At 51.3% G+C, this 14,508-nt stretch overlaps 2 protein-coding genes and 1 long non-coding RNA gene across 8 annotated transcripts in view; 2 read left to right on the top strand and 1 right to left on the bottom strand.

Moving 5' to 3' along the window:
• The window catches only part of LOC119856526 (zinc finger protein 572-like), a 568,866-nt gene that overhangs the window by 516,942 nt on the left and 37,416 nt on the right, over positions 1 to 14,508 (top strand). The gene's annotated exons all lie outside the window — the stretch shown is intronic.
• LOC122460789 lies at positions 1,270 to 2,738 on the bottom strand. Its single transcript, XR_006282293.1, has 3 exons — positions 2,646 to 2,738; positions 2,025 to 2,120; positions 1,270 to 1,339 (listed from the first exon to the last, which is right to left on the bottom strand). It is a non-coding gene; the product is annotated as an uncharacterized LOC122460789 (long non-coding RNA).
• On the top strand, positions 11,694 to 12,670 carry LOC119856866 (olfactory receptor 1052-like). The gene is given in 4 exon segments (XM_038404911.1): positions 11,694 to 11,758; positions 11,760 to 11,932; positions 11,935 to 12,540; positions 12,543 to 12,670. Coding segments are annotated over 4 exon segments (972 nt in total).

Raw genomic sequence — 14,508 nt, 5'->3', positions numbered from 1 at the left:
AACATCTTAGCCCAGAGAGCACAGACCACAGCCCTTGAGGAAAAGGGGGCAGGGAAGGACTCAGTGCTGGGAGGGGGCAACACAGGGTAACAACCCCAAAAAGGGTCATTGTGCTCTGGGAGTGGGCGCCTGTTAATGGTGGCATCTAATACTGAGACCCCCCCCACCCACTGAAGTCAGGATCTGACCCTAGCTACCCAACTGGTGACATCCTACAAGCTTTGTGTCCTTCCCCTGTGGTCCCTGCTCCTGCCTGTGCCCTCATGATGGGCTCTTTTCCTCCATGTGTCTCAATAGCTCCATTCCTGACCCCTCACCAATTGGCAGCCCCGTGGGTGGGCTGATTTCCCTGGGCTGGGAGACAGAGCCGGGCTCTGAGATAAAGCAGCCAATTTCCTTGGCACTTTTGTTCTCTTCGCCTTTCCCTGAATTAGGGAGATGAGTGTGAATCATCACCTAAGCTGGGGTCGGTCTCAGAGGAGAGGGCTTCTTTCTGTAGGGTCCCATTGCCCAGCAAGGGGGGCCCCCAAAGGAGGGGCCTTGTTTCTATTGGGGTCCCTCTGCCCCGCTTCAGTTGGTCTAAACGGAGAGGCCTTAGTTGTATAGGCATCCCAACATCCAGCTGGAGCTAGTCTCCAAGGGGCTCGCTTCTATGGCGTCCCATTATCCATCTGGGTTTCTTACCTCTCTTCTGCAGCAGGAGGCTGTACAGCCAATAAACCCCGCCCCTGGTTTGCCTGCTGATGTCCTCGGAAGGGTCTGATATGTAAAGACCCAGCTGCAACACAAAGTCGCCCATCTTGGGGAAGTCGGAGGAGCTCTGGTGGAAGGAGGAGGAGAGGGGAATCCATCAACATTCTCCCTTCAGCTCCCCAGCTCCCCTGGGCCAGAGCTCTGCTCCCATCCATCTGTAGGAGGCGCTGCGGGAGCTTGGAGCAAAAGGACCAGGGCAAGGGCCCTCTATGAGCACTCGCTGCTACCAGAATAACAAGGGCCTGAGGCCAGGCACAGCCCTGCCAGCCAGTGGCCAGTGGAATGTGGCAGTCCCTTACGGACCCAGGGGGAACCACGTACCCAGGGGATGAGGAACTTGACTCAAGCATAGTTGAAGCTCAGTTCTGACTCTGCCTCCCCACGGGGGCCCTCTCTATTTACAACCCCTGCAGTGGATCATCCCACAGCTTGTCAGAGCCAGCCCTGCCTATGCAGGATGCTGGGGTCAAAGGTCACTTACGTCAAATCCGGGGAGGGTGGTGGTGAATCGGAGCAGGGCTGCGCTGCTCTGTATGGCCCTAGCTCTCTCCTGGGTCTTTTTGGAGTGGAGCTAGAAATGGACGTGCTGCGGGAGAAGGAGGAAGGGGAGGGTCAGCAGGCAGGCGTAGATGCTTTACAAATCAACCTCTCCCCCTCCCCAAGTGACTGAGACCTTGTGCTCAGGGTGGCATAGCTGACCTCTGGCTGCAGAGCTTGAAAAGGGGGTTCGTGATACTGCCCATGTCTTGCCAGGCACAAGCTGTCATTGTCTCTCCAGGCTGGGACAAGGTTCAGGTTGGGGCTGGTCTATTTGCTCTGACCCCCGATCCAGCACATCATGATCAAGGCACATGCCCTGGGCCTCCTGACCCCAGCTGCAGAGGCCTTGGTAGGATAGATGGAGCGTCCGTGAGGACAATCTCTCCGGGAACTGCCGTGTCCCTAAGACAGAAGAGCTGATTCCCTGAGGCTCCTCTTGTATCTCAGGGTCTTCCTAGAAAGGAGCCAGTGACTTTTCTCAGAGGCCCATGTCCTGCATCTCACAGGGGTTTCAGTCTCTGTTGCTCACTGTTAGTTCTTAATGCAACCATGCAGAGCTCTGGCTGACAGTCCCAGCTCCTTCCCTCTGCGCTGACGGTTCTGGGAACTTGTGGCTGGCTGGGTCCAAGATGGGAGGACACAAGGGAAATATGGTTCTTCTAGTTTCTCCTTTGCAGCCCTCCCACGGGGTTCAGGGGAAATTCCGCTCCGGGCCCTCCCATTCTGCTCACCTCAAAGAGGTGCTGCAGCTTGTCCGTAGTGGGGGTCTCTGTCAGCAGGCCCCCGAGCATGGTGTCCAGGCTCTGTGAATAGGTCCTGTGTAGAGCCTGCAAGAAGAGGGAGCACCCATCAGTCATAGGATCTGGGGCTACCCCAGTCAGGGGAATATTAGGGGGGTTCTCTCTTTGGAGCCCTGGCAAGAACCAAAAGGCACCTCCTGGCCTCTCCCATTCACATCACTCCAGGGATGCTGAGCAAGAGTTCATGGCCGGATGCCCGCTGGCTCTTCAATCCTTGCCCTTAGCTGTTCTCTGGGCAGGGCCTGGTCCCCAGCAGCGTATGGAACAGCCAAACCGCAATGGGTGGGAGGTAGGATCCTTGGGAGAGTCCAGGCAGCAGAGCACAGAATGAGGAGAAGAGGGAAGTCTGGGATCAGCCACAAGGGCTAACGCAATCCCCTCTGGAGGGAAGGGGCCCTCCCTGCCAGTATGTGTCTGCCCCCCCCCCCCGCCCAGGGCCTGTTCCCAGCTCTGCTCACCCCTCCCCTATTCTCAGCAGCTCCATCAAACCGAGGGAGCAGGGATGAGAGGCCGCTCTTGCTCCTGGGACAGAGAAGTAGGATCAGGACCTACCTGGAAGTGGGTGGTGTCCTGCCCAGTGCCCATGGTGAAGACACTGTGGAGAACAGCCTGCAGGAGGCGGGATTCCAGCTCCAGGGCAAGCGGCGGCTTCAGTTTGCTGGCAGGAGAGAGGAGCCCGTGTTACACTTTGCAGCACGAGAGTGGTGCTGGCACTGCCATGGATACGACCCTCCTCCCGTGCAGTGATCCGCTCCCTTCGGCCACTCTAACATTACTGGAGTGAAATCAACCCCCCAGCCAGGAAAGAGGGGACGTTCCCACCTCCTCTGCTGGGGGGTGGAAATAGCCACAGCTGGGGGTAACACAGGCCAGGGAGGATCTGTGACTCCCAACTCTGGGTCCGATCAGCACCAGGGTTAGGGCAGCTGGATGGGAGGGTCCTGGTACCTGAGGCTGCAAAGCGTGGCCATGGAGCTGGACATGATGGAGGTTGCTCAGACTCCATGGGGAGATTTTCAGGCAGCTCCTGAGAGACCCCAAGGAGACAAAACTGCGTGTGAGATTCAGGCCCTGCAGACCCACAGGCGCTTCCCAGGGAGGAGGCCAAAGTGCTCTGGAGAAATAGCCAGTGTCACCCCAACCCCCAACCAGTTGGGCTCCCCATTCCTCCCATCCATCAAACTTACTCCTTCCTTCCTCCTCTCCCACCCAATTCCTCCCTCCCTTCAGCCTCAGCTGCCCCTCCGGCCTCACAATTCCCCAACTGCCAGCTCCCCATCAGTGTCAGAATTTCCACCTTCTCTGCTCCCCAGCCTGCAGCCCCAGGAACCCCTGTCCTCTGCTCCCCACTCCGGCCCACTAACTCGTCCTGCCATGTCTGGCTCCCTCGCCCCAGGGGCCGGGCACAGGGTCCCACTCACCGCAATGCTCTCCACCAGGGCTGCTTTGGAGAATTGGAGCTCCAGGGTGTCCCGCCCCTGCCTCTGTGCCGAGAAGCACAGACTCGGGACAGCATGGAGGAAGTGGAGCTGTTTGGCCCTAGGAGTGGGGTGGGGGGGAGAGAGAGAGAGAGACGGTTAGGTAGGGACCTCCCTGCCCCACCTAAACCAGCTCCAGGGCTCAGGACCTCCATGGGGTTGGACAGGGAAAGCCGCCCATCTTCCCGAAACCACAGTGTTGGGGGGATGCAGTGGAGAGAAAAGGCTTCAAGTTCCCCCCTCCTCTGCAAGGAGTCCAACGGCAGAGAGGGCCCCACTCTGCCCCTCCCAGAGACGCCTTCAGCCCCATCAGCCTCAGGACCCCATGGTCATCAGCCCCCTGCAACATCATGGGGGAGACTGGAGCTTCCCTGACTCTGCCCAGCATCCCCTGCTGCAGGGAGTGGCTGTGCCAGCCCCACTGGTGTCAGTGGGGCTCCCATGGCTCAGTCCTGGTGCCTTGGCGAGCCCCCCACCACCCCTGTCCTCCTCCCCTTCCCCTGGGTCTCCCCTCACCTGCACAGTGGGAGCCTTCAGCCCCAGGGCTGTCAGACCCCACGGAGGAGCTGCTGGCCCCTCGGGAGTAGGCGGAGCTGCTGGTGTTGGGGCCAGAGTCGCCCAGCTCCTGCTCTGGGCCGGCTGGGGGCTGCTCAGTGGCCAGGCTGGTGGGTGGCTCCTGCTGGGCCCTGGGGCGCGGCTCCTGGCTCCGCTGCTTCCTGTGAAGGAAGCCCCAGAGCCGCCTTGCCCATCACCCTGGGCCACCTCCATTTGGGCCCCGAAGGGGCCTCAGGGCCTGCTATGGGAGCTGGTGTCTTCCTCCTCCTCCAGAAGCCAGGGAGCTCCTCTTCCTCGCCTGGCCACAAGCCTCTTCCCCGCCTGCGGGACCGAGGGGCCGCTCTCCTCCTGGGCAAGCCGGCCGCTGCTTCCCACTGGCCACCCGCCTGGCCTTCATCCTCAGCGTCCGCTTAGCCGCTGCATCCTGGGAGTGAGTGGGGTGGGCTCAAGGCAGCCGGCCTGATCCCCTGCCCACCTCCCCTCCGCTGAGGCAATTCCTCCTCACCACACACCCCACCCCAGGGCACGGGGGCTGCCGTCCACACCCACTGGCAGCAGCTCACAGCACCGGCTGCTCCCAACGTCCCCCTCACCACTGGGGCCCTGTGACACGGGGGGAGTCTCGTCCTTTCAGAGCTGTGGGGCTCTCCGCTAGTTTGGACAAGCAGCTCCCTCCTCCCCTCCAGGCCCCGCTCCCACCCCGGCCAGGGAAAGAGCAGCACCCGGATAGTCCCCAGCGAAAGTTCACAAGGCGCCAATCCAAGAAGGCAGGAGTCGCCCTCAGTTCCCACTGATTGGGGGTGGGGTTGTTCAGCACCTGGCAGGTTCTGCCCTCCCCAAAGACTCTCGACGTGGGGAACCATCTCCGACAAGGGAAGGGCTGGGAGCCCTATTGCTGGGCCATTCCCACCACACTGGGGATGGCTCTGGAGAACTCCACTCACTTGCTCTGGATGGGATGGAGCTGGGTGGCAGATGCTTACTGATGGTCAGTAATTTGCCCTCCGCCTCGATCTCCCACACCCAGGTGGGCCGGAAAGGGTGCTGCCCAACGCCCTGCCAGCAGAGCAGGGGGTAGAAGCCAGGAGATCGAAAGGGGCTGTGAAAACAAGATGATGTTTTATTGCCAGGGGATGGATAAACCCAGCCTAGCAGCCAGGGGTTCACAACACTGACCTACGGCCAGCAGCCCTCCTCCCATCTCCAGGTCTCCTCGTACCTCACGCACCTTCCTGAAGCATGACGACCCACGGGCTGTAGGGGAGTGTCCCCAGCCCCACTGATGGAAACAGAGGCCTGGGCAGGAGAAGCCACTGCCTCAGGGTCGCACTGGGAGTCAAGGATAGAGCCGGGGATGGAGCCCTGGAGTCCTTTGTCCAGACTCCCGCACTAACCACTAGAGGAACCCTCCCTTCCAGTGCTGGGACGTGCCAGCGGGATTTGATTCCCGGTCTCCCTGGCTATGAGTGTGACCTGTTGTAGTGACTGAGGCAGGGGCTGGGAGTCAGGACTCCTGGCTTTCATTGGTGGTTTTCCTATTGACCGAAGGGACCTTGGGCCAGCCATTCCCCCGCTCTATGTTTCAGTCCCCAGCAATAAAATACTTACCCATTATTGTAAATTGCTGTGAGATTTACCCAGAAAGAGCCACTCTGTAAGTGCTATGCAGCATTGGACCATCACAGGTCAGATCCAACTTCCTGCCCTGGAATGGGTTACCTAGGGAGGTGGTGGAATCTCCATCCTTAGAGATTTTTAAGGCCCAGCTTGACAAAGCCCTGGCTGGGATGTTTTAGTTGCGGTTGGTCCTGACAAAATTGCCTCCAGAGGCCTTTTCCAACCCTAACCTTCTATGATTCTATGATCCTAGAGTGAGGAGTCTTTGGATCCTGGCTTTCAGTTCAGCCCAGTACAGGAAGAGGTGCTCAGCCTAGAGTTTGGATAGAGGAGGATCAGCCCTTCCTGGGTTGGAAGATGAGCTAAGAGGCCCTTTCATCCCTAGTGCGGTGGGAAAAAATTGATTATTTTTAAAAAAATATTAACTGGATTTGTAATTAAATTAACAATAGGCTTGTTTATTAAAAAATCATCTGCTTAAAATTAATGATGTGATAGCTAAGCCCCTGGAACCAAAGTTAGCTGAAATACTAACCCAGCTTTGGACAGCAGTAGCTTCCTTGAAAGGTGCAGAAAATATTTTCTTCATTTCAGTTTATTCAAATAGTTCAGTTCACTTGGCTAGTTCGTTGAAATTGAAGAAAGCCTTTGGGAGTTCACTAAACAGGCAAACTTGTTTTCCTCCCTCAATCTACGGATAATCTGTGGATCTACTAGTTCATAAATCAGGAAACATGTGGAGACCAGAATGTATCATTTCAATTCACTAACCACACATCACATTTCCTTTGTTTAAGAAATCAGTTAGTTTTAAATGAAAAACATTTTTGTTACAACTCTTTTCTTACACTTCTTTTTCTAACTCTGACATGACCTTGCTGTGTGACCAAAGAGAGGTCACTTCCTTTCTCTTTACCTCTGTGTCTTGGGGATGGAGAAAATTCTCTAAATCCTAGCAGGAGACAGATTTGAGCACATAAGTTTTAAAGCCCTTGTGCTCAAAAGGACAATGGGTGATTGTTGTTTGGGGCAAGAATCCCGACGGATTTACTACTTCTCCCCCATTCGCATGCTCAAATAAATTTGTTAGTCTCTAAGGTGCCACAAGTACTCCTTTTCTTTTTTGCGAATACAGACTAACTCGGCTGCTACTCTGATACCACATCTCTGTGTTTGCAATCATAAGTTAGAAATTCTCAGTGCCTCTCTGTCTCCCACTGCCATCAGATGTTCCGTGGATTATAGAGGCTTGGATGCTAACAGGACTGGAATTTGTTACTGGATGAAGTAGCTGAATCAACTGAAATGAAGAAAATATTCTTTCTGCACCCACAGAAGAGGCTATTGCTGCCAAAATCTGGCTTAATATTTCAACAAACTCTGGACCCAGGTGCTTAGGCAATGACTTCCAACAGTTCGGTGTTTTGACTTCCTCTGAAAATTGGCAGCAAACGTGGACTTCTTCATATATTTATTCAATTTAAATTAGTTTAATAGGTTATAGCAACTATAGGCCTTAACATAGCTTATCATAGTTTCAGATGTTATCCCTGATAGTTTTGGTTTTTAAAACAAATAAAACTGGTTTTAAATTTACATGTAGAAATCCATTTTAAATGTTTAAAAATGCCTTTTGGGGATTTTTGCTTTTGAAACAGCCATTGATTGGTATTTGCGTTGATTTTAGAAGAACTACTTCATTTGAGAGACTCATCAACTGCTCGTATTCTATTAAAGGAGAGGAGGCAGCAAAATTCATCGTATCAATAATTTGTTGTGAATTATTTGCTCAGTCTTAAAAGAGACGAACTAGAGTTTCGGACACTTGTTTGTTTATGTAGGTCCAGCTAAGAGGTGGTGGGAGGGGCAGGAATGCTGTCTCCGCCCCTGAACCAGTAGCAATTGCACAGGATGCTGCATAAAAACCTACATTTTACTGCCAAATCGTCTCAGCCATTCCTCTTCTGCGCTTCCCGTTTTATAAGTTTCAAATCTACAAAACCTTCCCCTTGACAGTCACTGCCCAGGGGGTGCTGCAGTCAGAGGAACCTGAGCAGTAACACTGTGACATCAGCGGTAACTCGGCCACCTGTCACTCACTGACTCCACTAACCCTGAGCATAAACCCTGACCCTGCGGCCTGCCTTGGGCATCGCTCCCACTGAAACCTGCAGGCTCATTTGCTGACTTATACAAATCACCCATGGAGAGTTAGCACTGACTGGCTGAATTAACTCCCAAGTCACAACGCCCTTCAGCTTCCAGCACCAATGTAAGGGGCACAGTGTGGAAATCAGGCTTTTCTGGCAATGTTGTTTTCCAATTGTCACTAAAATCAAGGAGGTTCTTCCCACTGATGCCTAGAAATTCCCTGAAATGTTGGAATCAATTGGACGAAGTCCCAAAAATTATTGCGTTATAGACAGACAGAAAATGTCGTTGAATTGAGCCTTAGGCCTCACTGCACTCAGCCAAGAGTGCCAGAGTCTCCTCCCTATTAACTCAGCCATAACCCCCCACTTGGCCGATCAGTGTGGAGACTCTCAGGCCTGGAGGCCCAGCATTCTCAACTAGTCACCACAGTAGATCACTAAAGTGGAGATCACCATCAGTGCACAATTCCAGCCCCACCTCTTTGTGAGGGCCTCCTACAATGACAGCTGGAGCACAGCCCCATCCTCCCCAGGAAGAAGAGCAACAGAGAAAAAGAAGAAGAGAAAAGAGAAGAAGAGACAAGAGGGAAGGAGGAAGAGGGAAGCAAAAAGGGACAAATTCCAAATGCCCCCAGTGAGTCTCAGGTTCATAAATTCCAAGCCCAGAAGGAACCACTCTGCTCTGACTTTCTGTTTCACATTGGCCATAGAACGTCCCTCAAAATAATTCCCATAGAAATTAGAGCGGAATTTTTAGAAAAACACCTAATCTTGATTTTAAAACAGGCCAGTTGTGGAGGATCCAGCACAACCTCTGGTGAATTGGTCCAAACCCTGACATTAAAAATGCTCTTCTTATTTCCAGTGTAAATTGGTCTAGCTTCAGCCATTATCTCCTCATAACCTCTATCTGCTAAAGTGAAGAGCCCATTAGTAAATATTTGTTCCCTTAGGCTCACCACTTAACCTTCTCTTTGATTGAGCTCCTGTAGTCTGTCAGCACAAGGCATGTTTTCTAATCCTTTCATCGTTCATGTGGCTCTTCTGTGGACCCTCTCCAATTGATCAGCATCTGTCTCAAATTGTGGACGCAAAAAATGGACACAATATTCCAGGAGTGGCTGCACCAGTGCCCAGTACAAAGACATAGACCCTCTCTCCTTCTACCTGAGAATCTGCTCTGTATGGCTCCAAGGGTCGAATTTGCCCCTTTGGCCTCAGCGTCCCACTTGGAGCTCATGCTCAGCTGATTATCCCCCATGTCCCCAAGTCTTTTTCAGGGTCATAGCTTCCCAGGATAGAGATCCCCATCTTGTACATAGAGCCTATATTTTTTCTTATCTTTTACACAGATGATGATTTCTTTCGACAAAATGCACAGGGAAATGCAAAAACTGCCAAAAAATCTCCTCCACCCCATCCTCTCTTGGTCCTCACAGGGAGACCGCGAGATGGAGGCTTGCTGCAGCAAGGCTACAAGAGTCTCTGAGGTTCCCCCTGCCCCGCATCCCTGTCCTGCCGGGCTGTTGTCAAGGGAGCTCTGTGAGGTCACAGCCGCCTCATCACCTTTGCCCAATAGGCTGAGTTCCTGCCAAAGGCCTTTGTGAAGTCACTGCTACACTCAGGCCTGATGTGTGCCCCTGGCCAGCCCGGTTGGATGTTTGAGCTGCACCCCAGATCACCCCACTTGCTCATTATTGATTCTGGAGAGCAAGCAGGCCACCCAGTAAAACAGCAGAGTCTGTTCCTCACCCCACGCTGAGTTTTTCATAGAGGCATCGGTTGTGAAACAATTCGATCTCCTAATCCGGCCTCTATTTCATGGGCTATGAAATTTCATACACTTACCACCATATTAAGCCCAATTGCTTGTAATGCACTAAAAGGCATCTTCCAGAACAGGGCCATCCCTAGCTATTCTGGGGTCCTACACAGCCCCCCCCATGGGTGGGTGCGGCGGGGGCCCCAGGCCTCCACGAGTGGGGGGGGGGGCTGGCTTGGGGGCAGGGGGGAACCAGCGGTGTGGCTGGGGCTGGGTCGCTGCACTTCCAACTGCTGGTGAGTGCAGGCCCAGCCCTGCTGCAGTCCTCAGGGATGTGGGGCTGGGGCTGGGGCAGAGCAGGGCAGGGGCTTTGGGGAAGGGATGATGTGGGGGCGGGGCTGGGGCAGAGCAGGGATGGGGCCATGGGGAAGAGTCAGGGCAGGGGCTGGATCAGCACACAGCTGCGCAGGGCACCAGGAAATTTGGTGCCCTATGCAGTTGCGTACTTTGCGTATGAGTAGGGACAGCCCTTCTTCCAGAATGACAACCAGTTGTGATGTGAGGACAGCAGGAAACAGAGAATCCACCTCTTCCCTGGGTTTGTACTCCCAGTTCTCCTGAAAGACCATTGAGAATTCATGCAGCCTGAGAAACTTCCCAGAATAAGCTACCAGGAGTGGGGGGAAATGAAGGAAACCAACCGAAGCCTGAGCTAGTCTGGAGAGCATTGATCCAAGCAGTGTTTGAACCCCTCCGTGCCCACCTGCATGCCTGCAGTAAAATGGACAGAGGGGCACTGATTTCTATTTGTGAACTTGCTAAAGACAGTGGGCTTCAGCACAAGCGATACAGTCCATACTCCGAACTCTTGGAAAAATAGCCAAGTTGGCTTTTCAGAAACCTTTCCCCCCCAGTGCTCTGAGTCCACTTGGAATTGTGCCCAGCCAAGGCAAGTGGAGGGGAGGAGAAAGTAGAGGAGGTTGTGCAAATGTCATGGTGTCGGTGCTACACACAGACACACACACAGCAATGCAGGGCATGTTATCCAGGACAGTAAATTATTTGGCCATAATTTACAAATTCCTCATTGTTGAAAGTACAATTTATCCAGAAAGCAAAGGGAGGGAGGGGATGGAGAGTTGCAGTAACCAGCCTGGATACTGCACATCCCCCTCACCAGGCACATCTCCCTCACCAGGATTTTCACTGACTTTTCCTAGCAATGTGGGGTGGAAGGGCCCTCATGTAGTCAAGTCAGGGTCCCTGTGCTGGGGCAAGACCAAGTAACACACCAAGTAAACATCCCAATGGGTGTTTCTCCAACCTGTTCTGAAACACCTCCAATGCTGAGGATTCCACATGTTGAACTGTCTAGCTGAAGTTCCTCATGTTCCCATTCTCCTTTATGGAGTATGGGCATTCGGCGTCTGGGCCAGTCTTGCTGGTTTGACAACATCTCCCAGTTGTTCCATTTCAAAACCAAAATACTTCAGATTTCAGCCAAAATATACCAGTGCCAAAGTATTTTGGATTTGGGGTTTTGTTCCTGAAAGCTCTAAAATTTCCAAGGGGGTTCATGGACAATTTTTCATTCAAGATTCAATGATTTTTTAAAAGATATGCTCTAGTTTACAATGAAAAATATGGGGAAAAATGATGACCTGTGTTATACAAGCAATTAGACGAGATCGGGGGGTTTGAATTTGTTGTTTGCAAACATCTTGGGGTCCACAGACTATATCTAAGGGGTCCTCAAAAGGTTGTTGTTACCATAGAATGCTAGTTTTCGACCTGTGGTCCATGGATTCCCAAAATTTTTGATTGGTCCACAAATGAAAAAACCCCCACTGGACTGGATAATCAAAATGGTTCCTTTGGGCTTTGGAATCTCTGACTACATTAAATGTCCGTTGTTTAGGCATCTCTTAAGAGAGAACACGAGTCTCCACTGGACGTCAGATTTATTTTTGTGGTACCCATTGCTTCTATCCCCTCCTCTGTCTCTTCTCTGGCACAGAGTACAGTGACAGGAGAAATGGCTCCCGGGAACTGCCCCACACTGACTGGCTTCATTTTCTGGGCAATAACAGACAGTCCAAAACATCCTCTTTGTGTTCTTCTTCACCATTTATTTCTGCACCCTGGTGGGGAATGTCAGGATGATTGTGCTGATTAGGGTTGACTCCCAACTCCACAGCTACATGTACTTTTTCCTCAGCAATTTGTCACTCTTAGATGTTGTCTCCTCCCCTGTGATTACCCCCAAGGCGATGGTCAGTTCCTAGTGACGAGTAAAGACATTTCTTTCCCTGGGGGTGTGGTTCAGTTTTTCCTCTTCTCCTTCTGTGCCAACAATGAGCTTTGCCTCCTGGCTGTGATGGCCTATGATAGCTTTGTGGCTGTCTGCAACTCATTGCTTTATAATGTCATCATGTCCAAGAGAGTCTGCCTCCAGCCATTGGCTGGCTCTTACCTGTGCACCTGTGTCAATGCCATTGTGCATACGTGTACTGTATTCAGTCTGTCCAGTCACTCCAACGTCCTTGATCCTTTCTTCTGCGATATTCTCCCACTCCAAGAAATCTCCTGCTCTGACTTTCGCATCAATAAGCTAGTGCATTTCACCTTTGTAGCCACAGAAACAATAGGCACCATTCTCATCGTCCTCATCTCCTACATTTACATCATCTTTGCCATCCTGAGGATCCGCTCCACTGCAGGAAGGCACAAAGCCTTCTCCACCTGCGCCTCCCACCTGCCTGTTTCTTTTATCTTATATGGGACCCTGATCTTTACATATTTACGACCCTCATCTGGCAGCTCAGTGGACTGGGAGAAAATGGTGGCTGTGTTCTATACCCTTGTGATCCCGACGCTGAAACCCCGATCTACAGCCTGAGGAACAAGGAGGTGAAGGACGCCCTGAGGAGGACAATGTACCGAAAACTATTTCTCGCTGTATGTAAACATGGGGACTGGTTTTTACTGATCAGTATTGGAGCGCAAATATGAGCTAGTTCTCACTCATTAAGTCAATGTGCAGAAATTTCTGTCATCATGGAATTTACAGGAGAAAACAAGAAGGAAATGGAACTTGAGCCAGATAATGAAGAAAAGTGCCATTTCCTTTGAAAAACAGTATCCAGTAACAGTGTGACAGCTTCTCCTTTATGCATTGATATGTGATTTCTGCAATATAGGCTTTTGAACTATATTGGTTAATTCAGCAGAAGATATAAAGAGAAGATACTTGGACTGTAACTGTTTTTGTTTGCCATTGCTCTTATCTCAGTTCCCACAGCCATCATGTAAAATCACTATGCAATTAAATAAAGGGAGGTGTACATGGAGAGGTGTTTTTATAGATAGATAGACAGAGAGATGGTTATGTATGGGGACAGATAGATAGAAACACGTCATTATACACACACATGAGAAAGGAAGGATGGTCTGGAAGTTTCAGAGTAGCAGCCGTGTTAGTCTGTATTCGCAAAAAGAGAAGGAGTACTTGTGGCACCTTAGGGACTAACAAATTTATTAGAGCATAAGCTTTCGTGAGCTACAGCTCACTTCATCGGATGCATTTGGTGGAAAAAACAGAGGAGAAATTTATATACACACACACAGAGAACATGAAACAATGGGTTTATCATACACACTGTAAGGAGAGTGATCACTTAAGATAAGCCATCACCAACAGCAGGGGGGGGGAAAGGAGGAAAACCTTTCATGGTGACAAGCAGGTAGGCTAATTCCAGCAGTTAACAAGAATATCAGAGGAACAGTGGGGGGTGGGGTGGGAGGGAGAAATACCATGGGGAAATAGTTTTACTTTGTGTAATGACTCATCCATTCCCAGTCTCTATTCAAGCCTAAGTTAATTGTATCCAGTTTGCAAATTAATTCCAATTCAGCAGTCTCTCGTTGGAGTCTGTTTTTGAAGCTTTTTTGTTGAAGTAGAGCCACTCTTAGGTCTGTGATCGAGTGACCAGAGAGATTGAAGTGTTCTCCAACTGGTTTTTGAATGTTATAATTCTTGACGTCTGATTTGTGTCCATTCATTCTTTTACGTAGAGACTGTCCAGTTTGGCCAATGTACATGGCAGAGGGGCATTGCTGGCACATGATGGCATATATCACATTGGTAGATGCGCAGGTGAACGAGCCTCTGATAGTGTGGCTGATGTGATTAGGCCCTATGATGGTATCCCCTGAATAGATATGTGGACAGAGTTGGCAACGGGCTTTGTTGCAAGGATAGGTTCCTGGGTTAGTGGTTCTGTTGTGTGGTGTGTGGTTGCTGGTGAGTATTTGCTTCAGATTGGGGGGCTGTCTGTAAGCAAGGACTGGTCTGTCTCCCAAGATCTGAGAGAGCGATGGCTCGTCCTTCAGGATAGGTTGTAGATCCTTGATGATGCGTTGGAGGGATTTTAGTTGGGGGCTGAAGGTGATGGCTAGTGGCGTTCTGTTGTTTTCTTTGTTGGGCCTGTCCTGTAGTAGGTGACTTCTGGGTACTCTTCTGGCTCTGTCAATCTGTTTCTTCACTTCAGCAGGTGGGTACTGTAGTTGTAGGAATGCATGATAGAGATCTTGTAGGTGTTTGTCTCTGTCTGAGGGGTCTGGAAGTTATCACACTTGCCTAAGTCTTGAGGGGGCCAGAGTTTAAACCCCTCCTACACTGTAGACTTCCTTTGTGACCTTGAGCAAATCACTTAGGGCTAGATTTTCCTAAAGGAATTTCAGTTCCTAATTCCCATTGAAATAAATGGGATTTAGCTGCCTAAATACCTTTAATAATCCTGGGTTTAGTCTCCCTTTGCTTCTGTTTGTCACTTGTAATATGAAGGTAA

Source organism: Dermochelys coriacea, chromosome 6, assembly GCF_009764565.3.
Source record: "Dermochelys coriacea isolate rDerCor1 chromosome 6, rDerCor1.pri.v4, whole genome shotgun sequence".
Taxonomy (NCBI): Eukaryota; Metazoa; Chordata; order Testudines; family Dermochelyidae; genus Dermochelys; species Dermochelys coriacea.
The sequence above is the reverse complement of the archived record's forward strand: the minus strand, read 5'-3'. Positions and strand labels throughout refer to the sequence as shown.